Consider the following 19,809-nt stretch of genomic DNA (forward strand, 5'->3'; position numbering starts at 1 on the left):
TGCAAGTCTGAACTACATCCTACAACTCCACCTTGTGACTAATAATATACTGCATGCCGGTGTAAGGTTTCCGGTGTTATGGCGACCTGGAGCATACGTTTTTGTTTGCAGAAGGTAAGCGCCAGGTTTTATGTGTACTTTAATCTACCAATCGACCACATAATGTTTCTATTTCCGACAAGTAGTTTTTCGAAGTTTGCTGGTTCTAAACTTTCGCTGTCACCCCTTTCACTCGGATTGTAGTTAATTGTACGGTGTACGTTACCAGCAAAAGCGGTGACTCCAAGAATGTTGCAAGCTGACGATGTCTGGGTGGCGAGAGCACAATGATGATGATTTGTCTAGAAATGCAAATAAATATTATAGTCCAGACATTTTAGGGGCGTTTTGCAATGTGCGTGTATTAATAATATCGGTTCAATTTGTTAACGAGCGGTGATAGTCGTTCCCTGCCTGTAAGCTACAGATGATTATCTTGTAGCTGGATAACTAGTTAAAATCGGATACAATGTGTCACTGCGCGTATAGGTGATGGTGTGGTTTACATTGTAGCATTCAATAAAACGAGTGTGTTCTGGATGCGCAATTTATTACTTAGATACAATAGACGGCCAGCGACACTCCCTAAGATAAGTCTAGACGGCTAACTTAATAGCTTCAGGGAGCAACATTTTACAACAGAAACGCATGTCGTAATTATGTTATCCCACATATAGCTTGTTGGTGTTATTATTCAAGGCTCTGAACTTATATATAGGCCCACTAACGACTTGAGTATCTTTATGTTTTGAAGCCTTATGGCATTTTCCCACGGACTCAAAAGCATCTCAAATATTTGGCTCATTGTTACACTAATAAAATAAAAAGTCTCTCAGCCGGTGTGTAAAGCAGGCTAGGCAACTGTATACTGTATTTAACGTTTTGCCTTGCTCAGCAGTCTATGGTTGTGTCAGCATATGCATCAACAAACACATTTTCCACCAATAAGTTTTCCCCCCCAGGACAAGAACAGCAGCATGGAAATATAATATGATGATGTTATGTGTGGATATTCTTCTAGTCTGACCTTTTTTGGTAGCTGTGTTCTCATGGGTCACATGTCATACAGGTCCTGTACTTGTTTTCTCAAACAATGGTAGGAAAAAGGTCACTAATGTTTCCTTCACTAGGACCTCTCCTATATGGAGTTAAGATCCGCCTCGAGGCAGGTTCCCACACTATGGTCTATACCCACACGCTTGTAAACTGCAGTATACATCTCTACCCTAGATTACAGTGTATCTGCCTCTCTCGCACTTTCTTTCTCTATCTCTGTCTCTCTTTTTTCTCTCTTTCTCTCTCTTTCCACAGAGTTTGGGTTGTGCTGTGAGGTAAGCCAAGACGACTCTCCCATGTGTTTCTGTGGAACTGACTATGCTGCTGTTGGTAGCACTGGTCATGGTCTGTACTTACACTGTGGTAGCTGCCGAGGAGGCTGAGAACACCAGCCACAAACCACCATTCCACTACAGCAGCCTCGCTCTGCCACAGCACCATATCCCCTACTTCCTCCACACTAACAAGAGAGTGGCCAGGCTTTGTCGAGAGGACCCGCTCTGCCCTTTTAAAGTAAGAACTGCACTTTCATTGAGCTACTGTTTTATTATCATTTTGTTATTATCAACACTGTTATTATCACTGTGTTATTATGTTGGGTATCGTACCATGTTGGGTGTTGTCATTCATAGTGTGGAGTGGGATTAGCTCTTTTAAATTCTTGAACTGAGTTGAATTTTTGTAAAGGTGAATCCATTTTCTAAGTAGCCAGATTTGTGGACAGAGAGCGACAAAAACGTTAAGAACTTAAGTTTACGATTATTGAAAATGTAAAGCTTTGGACAGTGACCACATACACATTTGTATATGTATCATGGTGGTACAAGTAGCTGTTTAGTGTGGACTTTCATTGTCTATGCAAGTGTGTGTTAGCACATCTTTAGTGCTTCTCTCCCCCTCCCCCACCCTTAATGTTTTACGACAGGATGCTCTGCTGGATGTGTCGTCCTGCTGGGGCTATGAGGAGAACTGTGCCCCAGAGAACCGCTTTGGCTATCCTGTCTGCACCAAGATCCACTCTGGATGGTACAACACAATCCCCCTCTCTGCATTTCCTTTTATTCATTAGCATATTGTGCCAAGCTCCTGTCATACATGTGGATGTGCATAATGTATTTCTGCAGCTGGTTTGGCCTAACAGAGCTCTTTGTACTCCCAAGGGCCAGCTCAGTGGAGGCAGCCCAGGAGCTGTTCTGGAAACAGGCAGACTTTGGTTATGTCATGGAGCGCCTCAGTGAGATGAAGACCCTCTGCAAGGCCACCAATCCTGTAAGACCCTGCCATCCCTCGGTGCAGCTGCACACAGAGGACTCAGGGATCCACAGGGATAAACAACAGGGATAAACAGAAAAGGCATTTGCTAAATGCTCACATTTTATTTCTAGGGAGATTCATCTCTGAAATGCTCCAGCCACACTCGCTTCTGCAGGGCGACCAATCTGTACCTGGACCTGAGGAACCCTCGCAGGGGTCATGAGAGGTCAGTGCACCTTGGTTGACACTTCCTGTCTAGCGACCCATCTGGGTTCCTTGTTTTCCTGTGTGGACCATGTCAGGGGAAGAATTCTAGTAGTTTATTTTGTGTCTGTTTCTTCCATTTGCTTGTCCCTTCATCTTCATCGAACTAAAATACAGGATAGGCAATATGGCAGACACTTTTCTTAGCCTAATGAAATAAATTAAAGAAGTGTGGGACACACCTGTGTTTTCTCTGCAGGTATAAGGAGGACTTTCTCCAGGAGGGGGAGATTGGGGGGCGTTGTAGTCTAAAAAGCCTAGCGCTGGCCGCAGAAGGAGAGCACAAGAGCCCTCTGCAGTCCTGGTGAGACAACACAGAGAAAATCCTTATGCCCCTCCCTGAACTGATTCATATCAAGGTTTCTTCTTTCTAAGGACATTTCACTTCGTAAACAAAAGTATTTGATTGGTTGATGAATGACACAGACATGAAACTCTCTGAAACACACTCTTTTTCCTTCCCAAGGTATGCTGAACTGCAGGCATACACAGAGCTGGACTTCAACCCCACAGATGAAGAGCATTGTGACATCATCATTGAGAAACCTACTGTATTCATGAAGCTTGATGCAGGTGGGAACAATCCTCATGCCTTTTAGTAGAATGTCAAATAACTTATTCCGTTTGTGTACAGTGTAGAACTAGTGACACAGTAACAGATGTACTGAGATGTGATGGACAAACCTGAATGTGTCTTTTTCACAGGGGTGAACATGTACCATCACTTCTGTGACTTTGTCAACCTGTACATTTCCCAGCACATCAACAACTCCTTCAGCAGAGACATCAATATCCTTATGTGGGATACGGTAGGTACAACATTCTGCAGCCCGTCTCCATTTCACTGATCTGAGAGGACTGTATAGGTGCAAGATATCTGGTGAGGACTCCGCTGGGCCCTCCATAGGCTAATTGGAGATTCCAACATGTTGCAAGCTGTTGTTTTGTTCAAAGCTGTTTGTACTGTACAGAAAGAAGAGTTAGTATGGTTGTTGACCAGAGGGTTGTGTAAAGAAGAGTTAGTATGGTTGTTGACCAGAGGGTTGTGTAAAGAAGAGTTAGTAGGGTTGTTGACCAGAGGGTTGTGTAAAGAAGAGTTAGTATGGTTGTTGACCAGAGGGTTGTGTAAAGAAGAGTTAGTAGGGTTGTTGACCAGAGGGTTGTGTAAAGAAGAGTTAGTATGGTTGTTGACCAGAGGGTTGTGTAAAGAAGAGTTAGTATGGTTGTTGACCAGAGGGTTGTGTAAAGAAGAGTTAGTAGGGTTGTTGACCAGAGGGTTGTGTAAAGAAGAGTTAGTAGGGTTGTTGACCAGAGGGTTGTGTAAAGAAGAGTTAGTAGGGTTGTTGACCAGAGGGTTGTGTAAAGAAGAGTTAGTATGGTTGTTGACCAGAGGGTTGTGTAAAGAAGAGTTAGTAGGGTTGTTGACCAGAGGGTTGTGTAAAGAAGAGTTAGTAGGGTTGTTGACCAGAGGGTTGTGTAAAGAAGAGTTAGTAGGGTTGTTGACCAGAGGGTTGTGTAAAGAAGAGTTAGTAGGGTTGTTGACCAGAGGGTTGTGTAAAGAAGAGTTAGTATGGTTGTTGACCAGAGGGTTGTGTATGGTGGTGCTGTGTTTTACATGTGACTACTTGCGTGCGGAGGGGGTCAACGGGAAGTAGTAGGTGAAAAACAGAATGATTTATGGGAAACCTTATCCTATCCATTGTTCCCCCCTCTGGCTGTGGAAGTGAAGGATACGGGTAAAGAAATAGAGGGAGGGAGAGAAAATGACAGCGAGAAGGAAAGGAAGGGCCTTTCATCTGACAAACAACACAAGTTGGTCAGTAAACTGGTGGCTGACTGCTGGGAAAGGTTCTAATGAAACATACACCATAATACAAACCACTGTTTCCTAATCGTCTCCATGTAATCTGGAATTGAGTTTAGCCAGTTTGATGAAGCAACTGAATTTCAAAGTTGGCTTTCTTATGTATGTTTCTTCCCTTTCAGAGTTTTAATGGATATGGGGATCTGTTCAGTGAGACATGGAAGGCTTTCTCTGACTATGACATCATCCATCTGAAAACATTTGACACTAAAAGGGTAAAAGAATCAAAGCTCGGTTGTGTGTGTGTATGTGTGTGTGTGCGTGCGAGTGTGGTCGTACATGGTTGTTTAACGTGTCCATTACCTTGAAACAGGTGTGCTTCAAAGATTCCATGTTCTCCCTGCTCCCCAGGATGAGATATGGGCTGTTCTATAACACACCTTTGGTACGTAATTCTGTCTGTATCTCCTATGTAATAAAAATATAGAGATAGAATTGCACCGCCTTTGAGGAAATCTGAATCCCTTTGAACTTCTTGGGATGTCCCTGCCTTTCTGACTCCATGCGTTTGCCTATTTTTATCACGCAGACTTTATGTCCGTGCTTTTTTTTGTTCATGCTTCTCGCCTCCTCATTCCGTTTTCCTGCATCTTCTGATATCCAGTTGGTAATAACATGCAATTTAGGTCAAATATTTATGTTTTGTATTCATCGTGTCCAGCTCTTATGTAATTTAAATGATAATTTCAAGGAGATTTGTGTACACATGGTAACATGTAAATACGTACAGTACCAGTCAAAAGTTTGATCACACCTACTCATTCCATGGTTTTTCTTTATTTTTACTATTTTCTACATTGTAGAATAATAGTGAAGACATCAAAACTATGAAATAACACATATGGAATCATGTAGTAACCAAAAAAGTGTTCAACAAATCAAAATATATTTTATATTTGAGTTTCTTCAAAGTAGCCACCCTTTGCCTTGATGACAGCTTTGCATACTTTTGGCATTCTCTCAACCAGCTTAATGGGGTAGTCACCTGGAATGCATTTCAATTAACAGGTGTGTCTTGTTAAAGGTTAATTTGTGGATTTTTTTTTCATCCTTAATGAGTTTGAGCCAATCAGTTGTGTTGTGACAAGGTAGGGGTGGTATAAAGAAGATAGCCCTATTTGGTAAAAGACCAAGTCCATATTATGTCAAAAACAGCTCAAATAGCAAAGAAAAACAACAGTCCATCATTACTTTAAGACTTGAAGGTCAGTCAATGTGGAACATTTAAAAAACATGTTGAAAGTTTCTTCAAGTGCAGTCAAAAAAAACATCAAGCGCTGTGATGAAACTGGCTCTCATGAGGACCGCCACAGGAAAGGAAGACCCAGAGTCACCTCTGCTGCAGAGGATACGTTCATTAAAGTTACCAGCCTCAGAAATTGCAGCCTAAATAAATGCTTCACAGAGTTCAAGTAACAGACACATCTCAACATCAACTGTTCAGAGGAGACTGCGTGAATCAGGCCTTCATGGTCAAATTGCTGTAAAGGAAACCACTACTAAAGGACACTAATAAGAAGAAGAGACTTGCTTGGGCCAAGAAACACGATCAATGGACATGCCTTTTGGTCAAAATTTGAGATTTTTGGTTACAACCGCCGTGTCTTTGTGAGACGCAGAGTAGGTGAACGGATGATCTCTGCATGTGTGGTTCCCACCGTGAAGCATGGAGGAGGAGGTGTGGGGGTGCTTTGCTGGTGACACTGTCTTTGATTTATTTAGAATTCACGGCACACTTAATCAGCATGGCTACTACAGCATTCTGCAGCGATACACAATCCCATCTGGTTTGTGCTTAGTGGGACTATCATTTGTTTTTCAACCGGACAATGACCCAACACACCTCCAGGCTGTGTAAGGGCTATTTGAGCATGAAGGAGAGTGATGGAGTACTGCATATGACCTCCACAATCGCCCGACCTCAACCCAATTGAGATGGTTTGGGATGAGTTCGACCGCAGAGTGAAAGATAAGCAGCCAACACGTGCTCAGCGTATGTGGGAACTCCTTCAAGTCTGATGGAAAAGCATTCCAGGTGATGCTGGTTGAGAGAATGCCCCGAGTGTGCAAGCTGTCATCAAGGCAAAGGGTGGCTACTTTGAAGAATGTAACACTCTTTTGGTTACTACATGATTCCATATGTGTTATTTCATAGTTTTGATGTCTTCACTATTATTCTACAATGTAGAACATAGTAAAAACTAGAATGAATAAGTGTGTCCAGACTGGTACTATAGGTCTAGGGGGCAGCCTTGAGGTATGAAATATTGATCATGTTTAAATTCAGGTGTTTAAATGTATGACTGATGTGCTCTGGCCTATAGGAGTGAATAACAGACCTGTGCTCTGGCCTGTAGGAGTGAATAACAGACCTGTGCTCTGGCCTGTAGGAGTGAATAACAGACCTGTGCTCTGGCCTGTAGGAGTGAATAACAGATCTGTGCTCTGGCCTGTAGGAGTGAATAACAGACCTGTGCTCTGGCCTGTAGGAGAGAATAACAGACCTGTGCTCTGGCCTGTAGGAGTGAATAACAGATCTGTGCTCTGCATGGATTTGAAATGTGTCTTTTCATGTGTATGGAAATATGTTTGGATTTGGCAGATATCTATCAAATTACACATTTCACTGTGTGTGTGTTCTCTCTGTGCATGTACGTGTGTCAGCGTGTGTCAGCGTGTGTGTGAGCGTGTGAGGGACACTGAGTGTGTGTTCTTTCTATGCATGTATGTGTGTGTGAGCGTGCGTGTGAGGGACACATACAAATGGATCGGATGTTTTTTTTCTTGGCGTGTTAATTGCAGATATCTGACTGCTACAGTGAAGGGATGTTCAGGGCCTTCTCCCAGCATGTTCTATATCGACTCAGCGTTCCACAGGATGGACCCATGGTAAGGAATACTGACCACACACACACTGAAACACACACACACACATAGCACAGGTCACTTTGTTGGCGCACATGTAACCGATGTGAAATGGCTAGCTAGTTAGCGGTGGTGCGCGCTAATAGCGTTTCAATCAGTGACGTCACTCGCTTTGAGACCTTGAAGTAGTGGTTCCCCTTGCTCTGCAAGGGCCGCGGCTTTTGTGGAGCGATGGGTAACGATGCTTCGTGGGTGACTGTTGTTGATGTGTGCAGAGGGTCCCTGGTTCGCGCCCGGGTCGGGGCGAGGGGACGGACTAAAGTTAAAACTGTTACACACACACACACCTTTTCTTCAGTGGTCTGTAACTCCCCGATACAGGCTCCACTGGTCTTTACGACCCCAGACTGAGTGCATTTGACTGTATCTTTATGACCATTGAAGACGTTTGCGAGGATGCAGCTCATTGTGTATTCTCGGCTGATGCTAAGAATATGCTAACAGGCTTTCTGTGAGATGACGGTGCTTGCGATAGCGTCTCCCAGCTGAATGAGAGGTGTGCCTGGCCCTGACACCCTCTCAGCCCCTTTCAGCCCCTCCTTTTATTCCTCTGATTAATGGCTCAGGGAGACACCAGACCATTGTGCTCTTCTCAGCATCATATCAGCTCTCCTTATGCACACACTGCTGTTTCATCTCATCCATCTAATATGTTTAATAGTTTGGTAAAGGCATGTATTTAGCACTATGCGGTGTTGGTGTACTCCCTCTGGGGTTCTCCTGGCAGTCTTTGTGGCTGATCACTTTCACAGTTTCTCTGTTTTTAGCATCAGGAGTTGTCTTCCTCGGGCTATTTTCACCTCAGGTGGCACAATGCCAGTGAGACTGAAAGGGAGTTTCGTAGCATTTTAGCCACTAGGAGATGGTAATGCTGTATAACAAGCTTGCTCTCAACCTTGTTAGCTCAGCCCGCTTGGCAGTAGCTCTATCATGAACATAATATTTGTAAAAATAAATTATCAATACTTTTTTTTAAAGTACTGTAGAAAACTCCCACTTCCCCCTACCTTAATTATTTGTTGTGGAAGTTTTCTACAAGTACATAAAGTCTAAATGAAGGTCCTTGAAAAGCTATGGATGGGCTTAATATGTCAGATTATGAGATCAGCATAATATTTGCAGATGTTGCAATTCCTCTTACTGCACCATATAAAATATACATGTCATATTTATAATATTAAGATATGCCATTTACCAGATGCTTTTATACAAAGGGTCTCAAAGTCATGCATGCACACATTTACTTATGGGTGGCCCCAGGAATTGAACCCACAATGCTGGCATTGCAGGGGCCATGTTCCACTTTACCAACTGAGCCACACAGTAAGTATCATCTCACCACCCCTATGTTCCTGGTTTCAGGAGGGGAGGATTCGGGTGACGTTGTTGGCACGCAGCACAGACTACCGTAAGATATTGAACCAGCAGGAGGTGAGTCCAGGCTGAGGCAGCTCTGCCAACTCTCTGCTCCCTCTCTCCCTCCCTCCATTGCCTCCTCCAGCGCTTAACTGGCCATTTAAAATCGTATTTGCTATAAACTGCCAGCGTAAAATGCCTGTGATTTATGCAGCCAGTCTCTGTGTTTGTTTGAGCTCTCATTGATCAGAGAATGCATCTCACTGCGTTCATACAGCTCATAAACGCCCTGAAGACTGTGCCTCTACTTGAGGTCAGAGTGGTGGATTACAAATACAAGTGAGTGAACAGTGTGTATTCTTTAGATGCAGTTTAAGGGAAGTAATGTTGGATTATATAGTACTGCTGGAGAATACAATGCAGCAGCACAAAGGGAATTGTGTAACAGCTGTATTTTATTGTCTGACACACCGCTTTTAGAGTGGAGTAAATATTGAATGTACAGTATAGTATGTTGGAGTGAAGTCTGTCGGAGTATTGGGTTAAGTAGTAAGTTCAATTTAAATATAAGCTTTTGATGTGAGTGCTGCAGGTGCTTGGTGGGTGACCTCTGTCTGTCTGTCTGTCTGTAGGGAGGTTCCGTTCCTCGAGCAGCTCAGCATTACCCACAACTCTGACATCTTCATCGGGATTCACGGGGCAGGACTTACTCACCTGCTCTTCCTTCCTGATTGGGCTGTCATCTTTGAGCTGTGAGTGACAATTGTCAGTCTGTCTCTGTGCGTCTACAACAGGTTTACTGTGTCTTTGTATTTCTGTGTCTGTGTGTGTCTGTCTCACTGGATCCTTGTCTCTGTCTGTCCTTCCATGCTCTGTGGATGGCAGTACGGGCCTACAGGCCGTGATGGAAAAAATACCCAATTGTCATAATTAAGTATAAGTAAAGATACCTTAATAGAAAATGACTCAACTAAAAGTGAACGTCACCCACTAAAATACTACTTGTCTAAAGTATTTGGTTTTAAATATACTCTAGTGTCAAAAGTAAATGTAATTGCTAAAACATACTTAAGTATCAAAGTAAAAGTATAAATAATTTTAAATTCCTTATATTAGCACGATTGTTTTATTATTTTTATTTGCGAATAGCCAGGGGCACATTCCACCACTCAGACATCATTTACAAACAAAGCATTTGTGTTTAGTGAGTCTGCCAGATCAGAGGCAGTAGGGAAGACCAGAGATGTTCTCTTGATAAGTGTGTGAATTGGACCATTTTCCTGTCCTGCTAAGCATTCAACTAGTACTTTTAGGTGTCAGGAAAAATGTATGGAGTAAAAAGTACATTATTTTCATTAGGAATGTATTGAAGTAAAAGTAAAAGTAGTCAAAAATATGAATAGTAAAATACAGATCCCCCCCCCAAAAAACTACTTAAGTAGTACTTTAAGGCATTTATACTTAAGCATAACAGGGCAGAGTGATATCTGTGCTGGATATGGTATTGTGTATCTATGTGTGTGATGGGTGGGTCTGGCAGCATGCTGTGCTCTGTTAGCCCTTAGCCGCAAGGCGTGGCGGTTAAATACGGCCTAATTTAAACAGGCATTCATCAGGCAGGACGGGAAGGCGGACGCCAGAGAGAGAGGAGAGAGAGAGCAGGAGATGAAGTGTCTCCATCTGTTCTCCACAGATATAACTGTCAGGATGAGAGCTGCTATCGAGATCTGGCTCGGCTGCGGGGGATCCGATATGTGACTTGGCAGAAAAGGGACAAAGTGCTCCCAGAAGATAAGGTGGGAAACTCCAACGCCACTCTTGCCTCCACCTAACTCACCGCCCTAGATTCCCAGAGACACCTGACTAATGCTCACCTGTAGCTTCAGCATTTATCACCACACTCATCTGTCATTTTGTTTTTAGTACACACACTCACGCTGCCTCACACACACACTCACAAATCACAGACCTGGAGTGCAGTGTTCATAAAGACTTTCTCTCACTTTTCCATCACCCCCCCCCCCACTCACCACTCACAGGGTCACCATCCCACCCTGGGGGATCATCCTAAGTTCACCAACTACTCGTTTGACGTGGAGGAGTTCATGCGTCTGGTGCTGGAAGCAGCAGACTATGTCCAGCACCACCCCGAGTGGCAGCCCCTGCCCAGCCATGATGAACTGTAAGCCTGCAGCACGAGGACAGTTTGGTGAAGTCAAACACACGACTAAAACACAGCCGTCTTATAAATCTAAAAGTATTTTTAATACTAGTTGTTGTACACTGCTCAAAAAAATAAAGGGAACACTAAAATAACACATCCTAGATCTGAATGAATGAAATATTCTTATTAAATACTTTTTTCTTTACATAGTTGAATGTGCTGACAACAAAATCACACAAAAATTATCAATGGAAATCAAATTTATCAACCCATGGAGGTCTGGATTTGGAGTCACACTCAAAATTAAAGTGGAAAACCACACTACAGGCTGATCCAACTTTGATGTAATGTCCTTAAACAAGTCAAAATGAGGCTCAGTAGTGTGTGTGGCCTCCACGTGCCTGTATGACCTCCCTACAACGCCTGGGCATGCTCCTGATGAGGTGGCGGATGGTCTCCTGAGGGATCTCCTCCCAGACCTGGACTAAAGCATCCGCCAACTCCTGGACAGTCTGTGGTGCAACGTGGCGTTGGTGGATGGAGCGAGACATGATGTCCCAGATGTGCTCAATTGGATTCAGGTTTGGGGAACGGGCGGGCCAGTCCATAGCATCAATGCCTTCTTCTTGCAGGAATTGCTGACACACTCCAGCCACATGAGGTCTAGCATTGTCTTGCATTAGGAGGAACCCAGGGCCAACCGCACCAGCATATGGTCTCACAAGGGGTCTGAGGATCTCATCTCGGTACCTAATTGCAGTCAGGCTACCTCTGGCGAGCACATGGAGGGCTGTGCGGCCCCCCAAAGAAATGCCACCCCACACCATGACTGACCTACCGCCAAACCGGTCATGCTGGAGGATGTTGCAGGCAGCACCTGTGGTCACCACCTGCAGAACCACTCCTTTATTGGGGGTGTCTTGCTAATTGCCTATAATTTCCACCTGTTGTCTATTCCATTTGCACAACAGCATGTGAAATTGATTGTCAATCAGTGTTGCTTCCTAAGTGGACAGTTTGATTTCACAGAAGTGTGATTGACTTGGAGTTACATTGTGTTGTTTAAGTGTTCCCTTTATTTTTTTGAGCAGTGTATATTATGAAGGTTAAATTTAGGTTTACAAACAAACATCACTTTTCAGCTATTTATTATTTCATTTTTTTCTGCAGTGAGTCTTTAACACAGCCTTCTAGGGCAACACAGCCCAAGGTGCATCTCAGTAGCGATAATAAAGAGAAATCAAATGGCCTTGGCAAACTTAGAGTACCTGCTACCATTTTCCTTGTTAGAGAACAGTATATGTGCTATACATACACTCCTTACAACAAATGACTATTTCTATGACATGCTGCCACTGGTGGTTGCCGGAATGATCATTTGTTTACTTTCTAAAACAGTTATTTTCTGCATTTTCTGATTTAAAGTGGTGTGTTGTAGACAGACAGGGATGGAACTTTCAACATGTTGTGAATGTGCCCGTTTTATCAACACCGCAGAATTGTCTTTGCAACTATTTTGTAGTCACTACATATAGTAAACTTCCATGAAAGGGAAAACACAAATGATATAATCAATCTAAAGCTGGATGTTTTATTTATAAGTGAAAGGGAGTCAGACCTTTTGGTCAATGTTTTGGAAAGTCTTGTAAGTCATGTTATATTTCAAAGCCATGGAAATGTTTTGAAATAAACCTTTTCAAAAGTGTTGACATCTCTCTTTTTTTGGGCAATTTAAGCAGCAATGATTTTATTAATCATTATTCAAATTAATATTTTGATAGTAACTGTGTACAGTATCTCCTGAACTTTTCAAAAATAATTGCTGATCTCAGACAGTGTATTGCTGAGGGTTTCATTATTTTATTTTGCAGGGGGCTGGGAGGAATGGCTCCCCACAAAAGGGCACTTGTTCAGATCTATTTGTCATCACCATAAATCTGGTTGACCTCAAAACCACCACGGCTGCGCTGTCGGTGACACCTGTTTGCCATGACACCTGTTTACCACTAGATGTCAGTAGAACACCACACGAGTCAATGTAGATTACTTTTTTTCCCCAGGATCACAGAGGAGAGAATTGCACGATGTGTGGAACTGCATTGATAGGTGTGAGAGTGCTTCTCTTGTATAAGTCTGTCGAAATCCTCTGAAATCTAGGTCATGTTTTATTGAGTTGATCATAGAATGATAGATAGATATGCAAGATCTTAAATCTGAAGACGCATCAGGCCGAATAGCTCATGTTCTAAAGAGTTGTGAACTGTTGTACCCCATACAAAACACTGCCACCACAAAGCTCTCTATCTGAGCTGCTCTTGTCAATGTTGTGGCTGAACTTTCCCATTATTGACAGACACCAGTGCTGTCTGGGATGAACACTATTTCTAGGTCGGCTCAGTTTACAGCCAGTGACCAGCATAAAGAAAAGAATCACCTCTACGCAGGGGATCAAAAGCAGAGAAACCAAGATGTCTGCTGCTCATTAACCTTCAGCAGGTTGAAAATCGATGCCAAGCCCAATGTTCCCTTCTCTCCACTTTTTACTTTTAACAACGGAATAAGACGTCATCACAATTTGTATTTTTGGAAAGAAATGAGAACTTGGGAAAACTAAGTACCAAGAGTTATTGTCACTTGACTCATAAAGTCAAATATTGTGAGTGAGTGAGTGTGTGTGAGAGAGAGAGCTCTGCCCCTTGGAAACCAGATGTAGTCCATTGGCCATCTGTGCGCGGTGTGTGTGTGCGTGCCTCCTTTGTAATTAGGAAAAAGCATGTGCTAATTGAGTTATGGTCTTAGTTATGGTCTTAGGGCGCGGTAGAATCCATCTCACCACTCATTATCTATGAGTGTTAGCCATTAGTGCATATGACAGCAACTTTTGAGTATTTGTTTCAGGTGTCCCACGTGGTGCTTTATAAACAGTTCTGCATGGGTGGGCTTATTTCGTCATGTTAGAAGCAATGGTGTGAGTCCACTGGAGGTGTTGAATTACTGCATCTGTTGCTCTTAATGCATGCCTTCTGAGCTTGAAATATGCAAGCAGAGGGAGTAATCCTTCAAAGACAGCCTTTGTCTTCTTCATGGGGATGTGTGCTGTGCGTAAAGTTATTACCGCACATCTCAGCCCGTGATTCAGACTAGATTAGGGAAAATTATTACACTGCGGGTTGTTGTTTTTTTAGGATTGTGCTCTCACTGTCAATATAGGCCTAATGACATTCTATTTTCACCCCAGAGGGATATTTTTGATTATATTCTTAATAAATTGAAATCATTGTTAAGTGTTTCTGTATCAATATGGACTAAAATGTTAAGTCCTTTTGGGTCATTTTGATCCCAGCCAGAAACACCTAATTCTGCCTATAGTCATTTCATAGATATGACCTTTATTTGAGTCTAGGCTTCTCTGGAGACATAATAACAAGTAATCCATACCAGCAAAGGGCGAAGGGGGACCTGTCTCAGTGATTTTGACCAGATAGACAGATCATCTGCAGAGATATAGCTCCCCCTAATATTGTACTTTTCTATACCACATATCATATGACTGTGTACAAAAACAAAATGACCGGGTTTTGTTTGCATATACATATCTGCCAATGGTATACAAAGTCTGTGAATGATAGACATGCTGGATAGAACTGCAATACATAATTTAGATACACTCTGAATATACACAGATGTATTGGTGTGTATTCATTGAACACTTTAATGTGTGTCACTTTAATAATGTTTACATACTAATTTACCCACTTTGTGTATATACTGTATTCTAGTCATGGCTCATCCTATATAACTACTGCTGTACACACCTTTCCTATTCATATACTGTCTTACACACTATTATATTTATATATATATACATATATATATACATTATGTTAGTAGTTTGAGGGGTTAAATTAATCTGCATATAGTGTTCCTTGTTAACGGTTGAGTAACTTGTCGACCTAGTTTTCTAAAGCTCACTTTTTGTTGTTGATCTTACTAGGCTCATGTATTTTCTACTCAGGCCATATATTTGATTTAGTTTTCATCATCTATCTCCTCTCTCATCCATTTCCCCTTGTCTTTATGCACAATATCCATTATATTGTGTATCACCTCGACCTAATCTAATTTATTTTATAAAGCAAATATTTCTCACCACTGAACAGAGATAAATCAATTACAGTCAGCTCATCTTACCTCACCACTTCTACAGGCGTCCCGCAAAGCAGAAAAACATTCTCTTTCAGGGGATAAATGTGGAAATATTGATTGAGTGGGGAAGAAATATTCCTCAAGTTATGACTAGATATTTCCATAATGTTTTTCTCCATGAGACAGCGATTATGGGTGGAAATAGTCCCAGAAGGGATCCTATAACTTGGGTCCCTGGAACACGAGTCGTCTTGCCCTTTACTCCAATCTTCCTCATTCAGCAGTATTTCCTATATAAACTCTGGCATGCCAAATGGGATATCTGAAATTGAAATATATTATAAATAGGCTATTACAAATGTGCATTTTTGATATCCTCAACTTGGTCTCTTTGAAAATATCTACTCTGGCTGAAAATACAAGTTTGTCGACTGCGCCATGCACCGAGAAACAGATGGCATGAATTGAATTTCACACCATTTAACCTCATACCTTAATGCCCACAGTAAAGTGTTTTCTTCTGTTAATTTGGTTTGGTCCAATACAACCCAGCCGTTTGCGGAAGATAGATGAGATAAGTGCTTTTGATGAAATAGTATTAACGGAATGGCCAGCAGTTTGGAATGTAGGCCTACCCATTAGCCGTTTTCACACTTGAGCTAAAAGGCCTAACATCCACACCGCTAAACGAGGTGGATTTTCGAATCACATTAGCTCTCTGGTGGTTTCACACATTTGTCAAAATATCCTGACATCCTTTTCAGTTGATTCAAACAACGTTTGGCGGCTGGTCTGACAGCTGAGTCAACGCAGACAACAGCGGATTTTAAGCGTTCATGCGGGAGCTCTCCATGGTTCTGAAGTCCTATAGCGCGCCACTGTCCTTACCGGTGTTAATTCAAATCAAATCAAAGTTTATTTGTCACGTGCGCCGAATACAACAGGTGTAGATCTTACAGTGAAATGCTTACTTACAGGCTCTAACCAATAGTGCAAAAACGGTATTAGGTGAACAATAGGTAAGTAAAGAAATAAAACAAAATTAAAAATACAGGTTTTATACAGTAGTATGGTTAAAGTGATTATGCATATGTGATGAACAGAGAGTAGCAGTAGCGTAAAGGAGGGGTTGGCAGGTGGTGGGTGGCGGGATACAATGCAGATAGCCCGGTTAGCCAATGTGCGGGAGCACTGGTTGATCGGCCCTGTCCTCTATTGGAAGAAGAGACAGACTGCTGATTGTCAGTTAGGGAAAATTGCAACATTGGCTGACAAATCTGTCATTTGAAGGCTGTAGTGTTTCGTTTGTATGCGCTTCCCATGGTTATTTTCAAAGCAGCAGTATCTTCTCAAAGGCCTATTTAAAAGTATATTTCATGCAGACAGGTACATTCATAAATGTAGGCTTACTTTTAGCCCAGGTTAGTCTATAACCTCATCAGAACGAAATAATGAGTCACCGTGAAACTAAGTGACATGCAAAGACAGAGGTAGTCTACACCTTCAACTGAAACTTTACAGCTCACATTCTAGCCGCTGGCTCACTTAAACCAAGTCGTAAAAAATCCAGGGTGGAGCTTCGCGAGGTTGTCCGTGGTAAATATTTTATTAGATAAATGTCTGGGGCCTGGGCAGTAGAAGTGTAGACTACTCGATGCTGGAAATTAATCGCAAGGAGAGATTGAATATACTGGCTGAATTGCACCGGGTCTAGTCGTGTTTTATCTGAGCACACTCAGAACACATTTTATTTCATGCTCTCTCCACCAAAGCATTCAATTCTGCAGCATAGGCTACAGTAGCCTACCGTAGGCCTATTTTTCGCTTATTCGATCAATGTAACAGAAGTTGTGTAGACTATAAACATATAGCCTAGTGAGCAGAAAGATAAGCCCCCTTCATATGATATGCCGTGAAAAACATCTGAACATATCGGATCCTCCTCACCTTAGGTCGTTAGCGGACATCGACCTGGCCAAAGCCTAATGACTAGCCTAAATAGGCTACTGCGCTAAACAATCAATCGCAAAGCCCTCATAGAATAATCTTGGGATCAAATAATTGATAGCTTTTCTCTTGGAGCATATCTGTGAGACGTTACATCGACGCACTTACAGATGGGCACATAATCAAGTAGGCCTATTGATATTTATGCAGCGTTTGTAATGTGATTGAAGTGTGGAAGTGAGCCGGCCTATTATGTGATGCTAAGTGTAATCGATTCAATTGGTCTATAGTTGAGCATCTGCCAATCTGTCTAAAAACGATTAGAGGACCCCCACCCCACACCCACCAGAAACGCAATGCTGACAAAAAAGAATAACTTTTGGATCGCACTGAGCTCGTCATCATCTCTTGGTTTTCTCCTCAGACTTGCCATGCCGTCATTTCAGCACATCCCTCACTTGGCGACTTGTAAACTATGACATCACTGAACGTAGCCTATACTTGAAAGATTGCAAATGGGGCGGGCGAGCGCAGCGCATGTGTTCAGAATGGGAAAGACAGCTCACAATTCTCATGTCAAATCGATCCCAGCTCGAGAGGTGTGCGCGCGGGGAGCGCAACTATCATTCTACCATCACCATCACTCTTGCATCTCTCCAGCGGCTAGCGAACCCGTCTGACGGGCATTGGCGGGGGACCATTGTCAATAACACAATGAACTAGTGTTGAACGTTTAGAAAACATTAGTCTCTTTTCGCTCTTTTGGATGTATTCACTTTTGGTTACTTTTTTCTGTCATGAATGATTTACCTCTCCATCTCTATGCCACTGTCTTCTTTTGGTTTCCGCTGTTATGGGACGCAGTAAGATACTGTAATTAGAGGGTGGATCCAGTCGGTAACCGAACTCAGACAGCTCACCTAGCTCCAGCGCCGTGGTACCAGGATAAGCTGTAGCCCACCCTGCTGCTCGCCTGATTGTGGCCGGTTTCGCCAGATTGGCAGGCAGTTGTAAGGATTGGTTTATAGTCGGAAACCGGATTCAGTGAAGTGAAGAAAAAGTAACACAGCAAGCGTGCTATCCCCCGGATTCCTAAACACTTTGATTATGCCATCGGTTTTATAGATTTAGGTAAGAGGGTATTTTTCATTCTTAATTCCTTGCATTGATTTGTATAGATCACCTGCTTTCCTGGTTGTTTCGTGACTGTTCCATGGGCTCGAGCGCACACGTTCAGTGATAGGCTAATGAAATAGGGACCAGGGTCAAGAGAATATTTTGCTTTTAGAAGGTGTAGGCACTAGGCAGGCTACCATTTTTCATGCCGCACAGAGGAGGGGTGGTTACTGCTAAAGGGGAAAATAACTTTGATGTTCTGGGTCTCTATAGTGTGCTCAATTTGTCAAATGACCACCCTGTGAGAGGAGGACGTTTTGGAGAAAAATACAAGAATGAAACTAATTATCCTCAATCTCTGGCTATTAGTCACTTCAGATTCCTGTTTTCTTTACATTGCTTAATCTAAATCCTTGCACTGAATTGCAATAGACTGTCTTAAATTAAAACGAGGGAACTTTAGAAAAATCCAATCCACTGTCATTTGAATCTGCTCGCAGTAAGGGTAGAGAGTGTAAAACAGAGAAAAACGGTGAGATTGATGCAGTGTTCAGTGCGAGGCTAAATAAGCGTTCGTCGGGGCTCGGTGCTGCCTATTAGCGGCTATCGAGTGGTCCGCAAGGCTGTTCAGCTGATCTGGCTCTTTTTCACCGGGCTTCTAACGGCTTCGTATGGATCCTGATCTGGTGAGAATAGAGAGGGAGCGGAGACGCAGGCGCGCAGTGAGAAAATGCGCAGCTGAATGCTCTCTACTCACAGCAGGGCTGGACTGAAGTGAAAGGTTTTTAATGTGCAGAAACAGACATCCTGCAATAGAGAATAAATATTAATATTATTCACAAACTCTCTCAATTCAATTGAAAGGGGCTTTTTTTTGGCATGGGAATCACGTCTCTCCCTCTCTCTCTCTCTCTCTCTCACACACACACACACACACACACACACACACACACACACACACACACACACACACACACACACACACACACACACACACACACACACACACACACACACACACACACACACACACACACACATTTAGAGGAAAATGACTTGGTGCATGTTAATGAGAGCAGAAATGAGAGCCAACCCCTATTATGTTGTAATTGTTAGTCATTCTTGTCTCTAACCCCCACCCTCCTCCTCCCCACCCTCCTCCTCCCCACCACCTCCTCTCTGCTCTTCTTTCTCATCCTGGTCTCTAACCCCCACCCTCCTCCTCCCCACCACCTCCTCTCTGCTCCCCACCACCTCCTCTCTGCTCTCTCTCTCATCCTGGTCTCTAACCCCCACCCTCCTCCTCCCCACCACCTCCTCTCTGCTCTTCTCTCTCATCCTTGTCTCTAACCCCCACCCTCCTCCCCACCACCTACTCTCTGCTCTTCTCTCTCATCCTGGTCTCTAACCCCCACCCTCCTCCTCCCCACCACCTCCTCTCTGCTCTTCTCTCTCATCCTTGTCTCTAACCCCCACCCTCCTCCTCCCCACCACCTCCTCTCTGCTCTTCTCTCTCATCCTTGTCTCTAACCCCCACCCTCCTCCTCCCCACCACCTCCTCTCTGCTCTTCTCTCTCATCCTTGTCTCTAACCCCCACCCTCCTCCTCCCCACCACCTCCTCTCTGCTCTTCTCTCTCATCCTTGTCTCTAACCCCCATCCTCCTCCTCCCCACCACC

At 43.1% G+C, this 19,809-nt stretch overlaps 1 protein-coding gene across 1 annotated transcript; it reads left to right on the plus strand.

Moving 5' to 3' along the window:
* Positions 1 to 23: 23 nt before the first annotated feature.
* eogt (EGF domain-specific O-linked N-acetylglucosamine (GlcNAc) transferase) lies at positions 24 to 11,122 on the plus strand. The gene is made up of 16 exons (XM_039008322.1): positions 24 to 114; positions 1,351 to 1,608; positions 2,021 to 2,121; positions 2,256 to 2,364; positions 2,481 to 2,575; positions 2,813 to 2,917; positions 3,080 to 3,186; positions 3,319 to 3,422; positions 4,600 to 4,692; positions 4,791 to 4,862; positions 7,280 to 7,366; positions 8,765 to 8,833; positions 9,036 to 9,097; positions 9,391 to 9,510; positions 10,452 to 10,554; positions 10,798 to 11,122. The coding sequence occupies exons 2-16, from the start codon at positions 1,414 to 1,416 to the stop codon at positions 10,942 to 10,944; spliced, it is 1,569 nt and encodes a 522-aa protein (XP_038864250.1). The 5' UTR covers positions 24 to 114; positions 1,351 to 1,413; the 3' UTR covers positions 10,945 to 11,122.
* The last annotated feature ends 8,687 nt before the right edge of the window (positions 11,123 to 19,809 follow it).

The sequence above is a fragment of the Salvelinus namaycush genome, chromosome 2 (assembly GCF_016432855.1).
Source record: "Salvelinus namaycush isolate Seneca chromosome 2, SaNama_1.0, whole genome shotgun sequence".
Lineage (NCBI taxonomy): Eukaryota > Metazoa > Chordata > Actinopteri > Salmoniformes > Salmonidae > Salvelinus > Salvelinus namaycush.